Below are 9,823 nucleotides of genomic sequence, written 5' to 3' on the forward strand. Positions count from 1 at the left end.
ATTATTGTGCAGCAAGAAATTTAAAAAATATGATGAATACCAGGAATTATGAAGACCTAAATGAAATGAAGCAAGTGGAGGTGCCACAAAACAAGAGCAAACTTATGTCCCCAAATCACAAAGAACGAGCATATAACCTCAAAGAAGAGTTATGATGAAGACACCTTGCCCGTTCCTTGACAGAAGTGAGGATAGGTGTGTCTCTCTGACGTGGAATGACACGCATTTTTATATTTACAATTTTTATGGTATTCATCGGCTATGCAGATTTTTTTTTTCTCTTTTAAAAATTCCTAGTTATATGGGATGGCTCTCTTGGAAGGGAGGAGGAAGGATATAGGGGGGAATTGGTAAAAGCAAAAAAAGATCGATTCAGTTCATCTCAATAAGAAAAAAGGAATAGGAGCTCCTTCACGGTAGGAACTATTTTTGCCTTTCCTCCTAACTCCTAACTTAGCACAGAACCTGGTACACAAAAGGCGCTTAATGAATGCTCGTTGATTGACTGAGGCTCTGAAAGGCCAAGCGACCTGCCTAAAGCCACAGGCATCTGGAAACCCGGACCACGGTCTTCCCACCTCCAAATCCAGCGTGGAAGGAACCAGTCCCATTCTCCCTAGGCGGGATTTCAAGAGTATCCCCTCCCCCCCCAGACCTCAAGGTTGCCTCAGCTCCCTCTCCCCACTACCCCTCCTGGCTCCCCAGGTTCGTTCTCTCCAGCATCCCTCACGGCTCCCTAATGTCTCCTCTCCCCAGTACCCCTCGAGGCTCCCCAATCTAGTGGCCCCCCCTCGGCCCCTCCCCCCGCTTTGTCGGTTCCACTTGTGCAGGTGGAGAGGATCCTTGGGCTGGGGGGAGCCGTTGGGGGCCGTTGTGGACCAGCCGGTGCTTCTGGCGGGAAAGCCTCCTGCTCTCGCCCCTCCACCTCCCCGGCCGAGCCCCCAGAAGCCCCGCCCCACGCATTGTTTTCCTCTCTTCCTCCCTCCGCCCCAAGCCCAGAAGTCGAGCCTAGGCTCGGAGAGGGAGGAGGGCGGGTGCCGGACGCTCCTCGGCCAATCGGCGCCCCCCGGGCTCGGGGCCCCGCCCCACAATCGTAGGGGCAGGCCGCCCGGGAGGGGCAGGGCCGTGGGCGGCCTCGTATCCTCAGTTTAATCCCCTCTTACGTTGGCGGGGCTCACAGGCACGGCGAGCGCCGGCTCCCGTGCCACTGCCCGACGGTATCCTTGCAGCGGTCGACGCGGGTCCCCCAGCAGGGCCCGGCAGTCCAGGAGCCGAGGCTCTCCCCCGGATCGCAGCGCCCACTGACCACAGGACGCCGAAGGAGCCCGGCGCCAGGCTAGCAGACCGCAAGAAGAAGCGGCGAGGCGCCAACCCTCGGAGAAGAAGCCCGCGAACCCCGGCGCCGGGCGCACCTCCCCCGAGGGCTGAGCCATCCGGCCTCGCTGACTTCCTGGGCTCTCCGGACCCCGCGGATCCCTCCTCGGCACTTGGCCCCGAGGGAGCCCCAAGGGGCAGAGATGGTGGCCGAGGGGACCCCCAGCAGTCTCAAGCGGGGCGCGGCGAACAGCGCGGCGGCGGGGCCCGGCGCGGAGCCCCCGGGCTGCGGCGGCGGCAGGGGGCGGCGGGCGCAGCGGGTGCGCTCGTGCCTGCGTGCCAACCTGCTGGTGCTGCTGACCTTGGCCGGGGTGGTGGCCGGAGCGGCCGTGGGTCTGGCCGTGGCGCGCTGGGCGCCGGGCCTGAGCCCGGCGCACCGGGTCGCCTTCTCGTTTCCCGGGGAGCTGCTGCTGCGCCTCCTGCGCCTCATTATCCTGCCGCTCGTGGTGTGCAGCCTGGTGGGCGGCGCCGCCAGCCTGGACCCGGCCTCGCTCGGCCGCATGGGCGGCTGGGCGCTGCTCTTCTTCCTGCTCACCACGCTCCTGGCCTCGGCGCTGGGCGTCGGGCTGGCCTTCGCGCTGCGCCCCGGCGTGGGCACCACGGCTCTGGAGGCGCAGGACGCGCAGCTGCCCCAGACCAAGGAGGTGCTCGACTCCTTCCTGGACCTCTTCAGGTACCCGGCCCGCCGAGGGCTCCACTGCCACGTGGTGCCCGGATGTGGGGTTCCCCCCCCCATCTGTCCACTGGGTGAGCTGGCCGCCTCCTACTCTTCCCCATCGGCTGGAGGTCGGCCGGAGGCAGTGGTCCTCAGTCCGGAGAGTTTGGCCGAGGGGAAGCAAGCGAAATCTAGCCCTCTCCCCCCGCCCCCCTCCCACGCCCAAGAGGCGCCCCCGGCCATCAGCGGAGAATGGATGGTCCAGACTCCCTGCTCCATATCCCAGGCAGCAGCCCGGGCCTCTCTTTGCCCTGTTTCCCGGTCCCAAGCTGGCCAGTGCTCGCCTCCTTTGTACTTTGCTCTTTGGTGGGTGGCCTGGGTCTTTTCTGATGCTTTGCACCTAGTGGGAGCCTTTGGGGAGGCAGGAACTTTTGCCTCTAACCCACTTCCGTGGGGTAAACATGCTACTCTTGACTCGTGACTAGCTCAGCTTCGGAGGACCCCGCCCGACTACATCCCCCCCCCCCCCCCGCTTCCAGCTGAAAAGCCATTCCCGTCTGAGGATCTGGGATTTTGAGTGGACAGCTGTGTCCAGATATGTTCCTTCCTCCACCCCCAGGCTGATGATTCAGTATTTCTGTTTAGGGAAATGGAATGTTTGATTGGAACGATCTGAGGTCATGAGCAATTCACTTAACCTTTCTGTGCCTCAGTTCTGCTGTGAAGTGAAGAGCTCCACCTCGAGGGGTCCCCTTTCTGTCGTGCATCTAGTGGACGGTACCTTATGACTGTCAGCTATTGGCTGAGCCAGGGACCACCAGGGCTAGCAGTGTGTGTGTGTGGAGCTCCCTATCTCCTGATCCCTAGCTGGGAGGAATAGAGGTCTCTCATTGGACCTAAGGGTGCTTCTCAGTGACCACAAGAGGAGGGGGAGGGGGAAGAGAAGGAACGTCTCTCCAACTCTCCATCTGAGAGATGAAGAAACAGTCCCAGTGACTCGTCCACAAGCCATACGCTTGTAAACTGCAGAATTGGGATTTTTGTGTCCCCAGTTCAGTGTGCTCTCTCCTTCGGTGGTTCTCTCTGCCAGGTGGTGCAGCTGATAGAGTGCTGGACCTGGAGGCAGGAAATCCTACCTCAGACACTTCCTAGTTGTGTGACCCTGGGGAAGTCACTTAACCTAATCTTTGCGCAGGTTTCCTTGGCATAGGAATAATGACTGCACTGCTTTGCAGCATTCGTTGCCAGGATCCAATGGGATAATGTTTGTACTTCGTGCTTATCCCCTTTCCTTTCTCTGCTGTTGAACTTTTGGGACTGGGGATGGGCTCTGATTTCTCTGGGGCTCTGTTTGCAGTTGTGTTCACTTTGCACAGTCAGGCGTCAGTGGCAGATTAGGTAGGCCACTTCCTCCCCTTCTCCCTCCCACCATATGGCTGGATGGGGAGATAACCCTTGAGATGGAAGGAAACCTCTTGCAATCCTCTGATAAGCCTTAACCAGTTGAGGAAGAAAAGTGAATTCAGGCAGGGAAGTGAGCCTCTCACCCTGGGGGTTGACATACCTGCCTCCTGGGGCCAGGTGATGCACAGACAGGCCCAATTTCCACACCCACTGGCCATTAGCTAATACCCTTTTTCACTCCATACATACACTCTACTGTCATACAGGCAGAGGATTAATACCTGGACACGTTGACACTTGAACCTGGCAGGGTGAGCACTTTTTTCCCCTCAGGGACTCAGTTACTCAATCCAGCACTCTCTCTCTGTCTCTCTGTCTCCCCCACACCCCTTTTGCTTCTCCAAACAACTCTTGTCCTGACAACACCACAGCCACTCCTGGCAGGAACAAAACTCCCTGGGGTGATCCATGCTTGCAACCTCTTAAGGGCTGTTGGAGTAACCGTGTGTCAGAAAACAGGTGCTTCAGAGAGAGGAGGATGACCCACAGGGTGAAAGGGTGCTTGGTGTCCCCCCCCCACCTGTGTATATGGCCTAACCATCTGTCTCTGAGTGTGTCAGGGGGAGGGGTTGCTTTTTTTCTCCCAGATGTAGCTTGCTTTAGGCCTGTCTCTATTGAGTTATAGAAACACAAGTCTGTGCAAAAGGCATGCTTTAAGTGTTTATGTATACATATATATGTATGTCTTTTGGAAGACATAGACTTGAGGGAAGGGCAGGATATTACCGGGAGCCATGAAAATTAGGTTTGCAGATGACACATTCTCAAGTCCCCAGGGCGTAGCCTTTGCCTACAGCTGAATTGGGGGTTCCACCCTTTCCAGCCAGGTTACAGTTAATCAGCAGCTTACAGGAGGGGCCCTTTTCTCAGGAGGAGCTCTCTGAGGCCCACTGGAGAAGAGGGAGCTGGTAGAAGCCACACAGGGAGCAGCAGAGGGGATTGGAACCCAGCTCCTCTGATTTGCAATCCAGTGTTTCACTCTGTCCAGAAGGACTCCTGTTTGGGCCATGCTAATGAAGCTGGCACCCTGATACCTCCCTCCCCTCCCTTCTCTACCACAGACCCCAAGTCTCTCATGCCCAATAACCACAGGCCCACCTGCCTTGCTGTATAGTGATGCCAGGGTGTTCAGTTTGCCAGCTGGTGGGGAGGCCTCCCCGACCCTGTCTCAGAGAAAGGCCTTCCCTCCCCCTACATTGACCTCCACATCTCTTGGGCTGCAAGGGGCCTCCTGAGGACTGGAAGGGTTTGGGGAAGAGAGCCGAGAACCCTGTTGTCCCAGATTTTCTCCCTTCTCCCCCTCCCCACCTTCCTCCTTTCTCTCCAGGCCTGGCTCCACCATGCAAATATGGATGGGTTCTCCCCTTTTCTTTGCTGCCCCCAGTGCTGAAGCCTGTGCCTCTGAGGATGCCACAGCCTCTAACAGGCCCTGCCCTCCTTCCAGCTTCTACCCCCACAGACAGAGGAAAGGACTTGTTCTCAGCCTTCCCCTGTGGCCTTTCCCACCTCCCTTCCACTGGTGTTAGGGGCTCACAGTCAGCTGGGAAGTGGGGGGGGGCAGGCCTCCTGCCCCCCCCCCCACAGCTGGGCGACTGGGCAGAGACCTCGGGAGGGGTGGAAGAACAGGGGGCCCAGGCTGCACGAGAGGAGAATTTCTCCTTTTGCTTCATCCAGTATTAAACTGTGTCTTGTGTTTTTATAGGAACATCTTTCCTGATAACCTGGTGTCGGCAGCTTTCCGCTCGGTAAGTCTTACTTAAGGGTTGAAGGAATGGGAGGGGAGGAGGGCCTGGAGTGAGCCTCAGGAAATAACCCTCCTTTTTCTCCTAATTCCTTTCACCTTAGTATTCCACTGAGTACAAGCTGAATGAGACCAATATGACCACATGGAAGGTAATCTGGGGGGTGCTGCAGGGGCAGGGTCTCTCCTCTCTCCTCCCTCTTTCTCCTTCCTCCCTCACTTTCCTTTTTCCCTCTCTTCCTTTCTCCTTCCTCCTTCTCCTTCCCTCTCTCTTCTTCCTCCCTCTCTCTCCTTCCTCCCTCTCCTTCCTCCATCCTTTCTCCCTCTCTCCTCCCTCTCTCCTCCCTTCTCTTTCCTCACTTCCTCTCCTCCCTTCTTTCTTCCCTCCCTCTCCTCCCTTCTCTCTCCTTCCTCCCTCTCCTTCCTCCTCTCTCTCCTCCCTCTCTCCTTTCTCTCTCTCTCTCTTTCCTCCCTTCCCCTCTCTTTTCCTCCACCCTACCCTTCGGCTGACTTTCCCAGTTCTTTTCCCAGTTCTTCTCTGCCAGATTACTGACCTTCCCAGTAATTATGAGGTGAGCAGAGCAAGGCAGTTGAGAAAAGGGGCATTTGGAGGGGAGTTAATGGGAAAGAACCATATGACTTCTTTTCTGACTCTTGGAATTATAGTAATGAGGAGCAAAGGCCGAGCATTCATCGGGGGAGGGTGGCGGCAGCAGGGGGCCGTGACCAGCCTGGATCCGGGTTAAGTCACTTCCACAAGCCAGCGTTTCTTAAGGCAGCTCTGTCTGTCTGGCTTGGGGGTGGGGGGGTGGGGCAGATGGGTTTCCAGTCAGTTCTAGCCTATCCCTAAGAGGCCTTGCCGGGCCAGTGCCCCCACAGGCAGGCCCTGTGCATTCTGTCCTGTCTCCAATCCCTCCTCTGACCTCAGCTAGAGTAGTCTCGTGCTTGGATCTGATGCGGCTGCTCTCCATTGCCACACACGTCAAGGGCAGCCTTCCACCTGCGGCACTCCAGGCTCTCTGCAGTCCAGCCTCACTTCACGTTGCCTCCCTCTAGCCAGACTGGACCAGTCTCTGCTCTCGCATCAGGCTCCTTTCTTTGCCTGAACTTTTCCCCAAATGCATCTTCTGCTCCTCTTGGCCCGTTTCCAAGATGGGGATATTAAAACCACCCAGAGGACATGTCTAGCCCAAGCCCTCGCTTTGTGGATAAGGATGTTGGGACTCAGGAAGGGGAACGGTTTGTCCAAGGTCACACAGGTAGTGTGTGAGAGTCCAGAGTGGGATTTCAGCTCATATCTTCTGACTCCAGAGTTGCTGTTCCTTCCACTGAACCCCAGGGAAAATTTCCACCCATCCTTCAAAATGTAACTAGACTATCCCCTCCTCCAGGGAGGCTTCTTAGATATTTTCCCTCCATGGTTCTCCTGTAGAACTTCATTTTCTCTCTCTAGTGGAGTTCTCCTGTGGTGCACACTGGATTGTGGATTCTAAGAGAGACTTGGATTTGCATGTCGCCCTGGACACTTACTAGATCTGTGACCCTGGGCAAGTCACTAAACTTCCCTGAGACTCGGTTTCTTAATCTGTAAAATGAGGATGATAATGACATCTTCCTCATAGGGTTGTTTTGAGGATGCAATGAAGTCGTTTCCATAAAGCACTCTACAACCGTGAGCCGTTATTTAAACTTCGGCCCTCTCTCAACAGTGTTCTACACGCAGTAGGCCCCTAACACAGCTCTTTGTCTTGTCTTGACTTTCCCTGACAAATAAATGTCTCCTCCCTGTCCTAGGAACCCATTGGGAGGGAAGTGGAGGGGATGAACATTCTGGGGCTGGTGGTGTTTGCCATGGTGCTTGGGGTCGCCCTTCGTAAGATGGGAGCAGAAGGGGAGCTGCTCATCCGCTTTTTCAACTCCTTCAACGAGGCCACAATGATCATGGTGTCCTGGATCATGTGGTAGGTACCCAGGGAATGGAGCCTTCTGGAGACACGGATCCTCCCTTGGGGAAGCTGGGTCAGGGGTGGGGAGTGGGGAGTGGGGTGGAGATCTGAGGCGGAGAAGGTGGCCGAGTGGGTGGCCTGAGTCCCCACCCAGGAGAAGGGAGAGGTCAAGGCAGAGGCCTCTTCTCCCTCGCTTCAGGTATGCTCCTGTGGGCATCATGTTCCTGATTGCGGGTAAGATTGTAGAGATGGAAGATGTGGGCCGGCTCTTTGCCAGTCTGGGCAAATACGTCTGCTGCTGCATCCTGGGACATATCATCCATGGGCTGCTGGTGCTGCCTCTCATCTACTTTGTGATCACCCGCAAGAACCCTTACCGCTTCCTGTGGGGGATCGTGCCAGCCTTGGCCACGGCCTTCGGGACCTCCTCCAGGTACTGTGCCTAAGAAGCTGCCCTTAGACCTGGCTTGGACTGTTCCTTCAAAGCCGCCTTTCGAACAGGAAAGGCCTCAGAGACTGGTCTAGCTTCCTGATGCCTCCTAGCTCTTGGCTTACCATGTACTCTGATACCCCAGAACCCCCTCCCTTGAGCCCTGAATCTTCCCATTCAAGTTTCTCCCAGCGTGGTATTTGGCATCTTGCCTGAACTTGAGTGGTTCACATCTTTCCAGGCCTCAAGTCACCTCCTTCCTAAAATGAAGGGATTGGCCTGGACCAATCTCCCTCTAGTGAATCCCCTGAATTGGGGGGGGGGGTAGCTTGGAGTAGATTCAGGTCGGTTGCACTGATCCCGTCCTGCCCTGGTATCCTTTATCACCTCCAGCTCAGCGACGCTTCCGCTGATGATGGAGTGTGTAGAGGAGGAGAAAAATGGCGTCTCCAAACACATCAGCCGTTTCATCCTCCCTATCGGAGCTACGGTGAACATGGATGGCGCTGCCCTCTTCCAGTGTGTGGCTGCCGTCTTCATTGCCCAGTTAAACAACGTGCCCCTCAAATTCATCCAAGTCCTCACGATCCTGTGAGCGGGGGCAGGGTGGGGGGGGATGGGGAGGCTGGGTGCCCAGCAGGAGGTGGGGTGGAGGATGGCTGAGGGCATGAGGGCACAGGGGCAGGGGATCAAGGCAAAGAGAATCTGGCACGTAGAGCCAATGTGGATCAGGACAAACCAAGCTACATTGGAATGATTCAGAATGGGGGCAGGAGAGGCAAGGGAGACCCTGGAGGCTCATGATGGGTGGGATGGGGGCATTGACCTGGGACAGGTTGGTGTGGGGGGCTCCCCCTGACCTATGAACTCATCCCTTTGGCAGCATCACTGCCACGGCCTCAAGTGTGGGTGCAGCCGGCATCCCGGCAGGGGGTGTGCTGACCCTGGCCATCATTCTGGAAGCCATCAGTTTGCCCACCAAAGATATCTCCTTCATCCTGGCTGTGGACTGGCTAGTGTGAGTACTCTGGGCTCCTCTTTCTCCAACCCCCACACTCTCAGGATGAGAGTACTATTATATGGTCAGGGCAGGCGTTCCTGCCTTGGTGGGAATGAGCCATGGGGGGGGCCAACCCAGCCTCCAGCTGGCTCTCATCCCTCTTCCTCTTTCCTCTCCCCTCCACCCTGTTCCCAGGGACCGCTTCTGCACCATCATCAACGTGGAAGGGGATGCCTTCGGAGCTGGCCTGCTTCAGTGCTACGCGGACCACAATGAGGCAGGCCTGGGGAGTCTGGGACCTGAGCTGGCAAAGGTCAAAGATGATGCCTCTGTGGTCCCCCTGTCCCCTGAGGCCGACCCCCTCATTGTCAAGACGGTCAAGTTTGGTGGCCCTGCTGGGGATGCAAACACCTGTGAGAAGGAGTCGGTCATGTAGAGCCCCCATCTCTACCCCAAGAGGGGACTCCAGGAAGATGCAAGATGATACTTTTTGGAAGGGGGTGCCTTCCCCACACTCCAGCGGCACAGATGCATTAGCCCTCCTTTTCTGGGCTACGTAAACAGCTTGCTGCTGGGGAGGGTCAGTTCAAACCCATGGCCTATCTCCCCCAATCTTGGGGTGGGGGGGTGGGGAATGTCCCCTTGGGGACCCTGACTGGTTGTGTTCTGAAGGTAGCTTCTAGGGTCCAGAGGAAGGGCTAGACTGACAGATGGGCACTCACTTCTAGCTAACTTTTTGCTGCCTGGGGACCCCAAGTCGGACAGTTGGGCTCCCCTTACTGACCAAAGTTCTTATGTCTGCTCCCACCTACCTCCACACCCTTTTCAGGCAGAGTGTGTATGTTCTCCTCTGTGCCCCGTCCTCAGGACGCTCTTCTGGCGCCTGGTCTTGGGCCGTCAGAGCCAGAGTGACAGCAGCATCTGAGAGCTGGGAGGAAGGGGGCAGAACCCTGGCCCCCAGCCTATTCCCTAGCTAGGTTGGGGAGGGGTGTGATCCAAGGCAATAAATGTGCGTCTAACCATTGCGAGGCTTGTGTGCTATCTTGGGGACACCTGTCAGGGCAGAGCCCTCTGGAGCTGGAGGGGAGGAAAGAGGGAAGAAGAGCAAGGCCTGGGCATGGGGTGGTAGGGAGTACCCTTCTGAGGCCTTGAGCTGACCTCCGAGGTCACAGGAGTTGGGGAAGAGTGCCACCTAGTGGCCGATGGGATCTGT

The 9,823-nt window shown here is 56.8% G+C and overlaps 1 protein-coding gene across 1 annotated transcript; it reads left to right on the top strand.

Moving 5' to 3' along the window:
• The first annotated feature begins 1,426 nt into the window (after positions 1 to 1,426).
• On the top strand, positions 1,427 to 9,633 carry SLC1A5 (solute carrier family 1 member 5). Its single transcript, XM_078145831.1, has 8 exons — positions 1,427 to 2,047; positions 5,196 to 5,238; positions 5,339 to 5,386; positions 7,029 to 7,195; positions 7,380 to 7,607; positions 7,998 to 8,201; positions 8,494 to 8,628; positions 8,806 to 9,633. The coding sequence occupies exons 1-8, from the start codon at positions 1,518 to 1,520 to the stop codon at positions 9,044 to 9,046; spliced, it is 1,596 nt and encodes a 531-aa protein (XP_078001957.1). The 5' UTR covers positions 1,427 to 1,517; the 3' UTR covers positions 9,047 to 9,633.
• Positions 9,634 to 9,823: the final 190 nt, after the last annotated feature.

This window comes from Phascolarctos cinereus, unplaced genomic scaffold (assembly GCF_003287225.1).
Source record: "Phascolarctos cinereus isolate Bilbo 61053 unplaced genomic scaffold, phaCin_HiC Scaffold_726;HRSCAF=1367, whole genome shotgun sequence".
Lineage (NCBI taxonomy): Eukaryota > Metazoa > Chordata > Mammalia > Diprotodontia > Phascolarctidae > Phascolarctos > Phascolarctos cinereus.

Coding starts and splice junctions, on each gene's coding strand:
- SLC1A5 (XM_078145831.1), top strand. CDS start 1,518: ATGGTGGCCGAGGGGACCCCCAGCAGTCTCAAGCGGGGCGCGGCGAAC. Junction 2,048..5,195: donor TCCTTCCTGGACCTCTTCAG/GTACCCGGCCCG, acceptor GTGTTTTTATAG/GAACATCTTTCCTGATAACC. Junction 7,196..7,379: donor ATGGTGTCCTGGATCATGTG/GTAGGTACCCAG, acceptor CCCTCGCTTCAG/GTATGCTCCTGTGGGCATCA.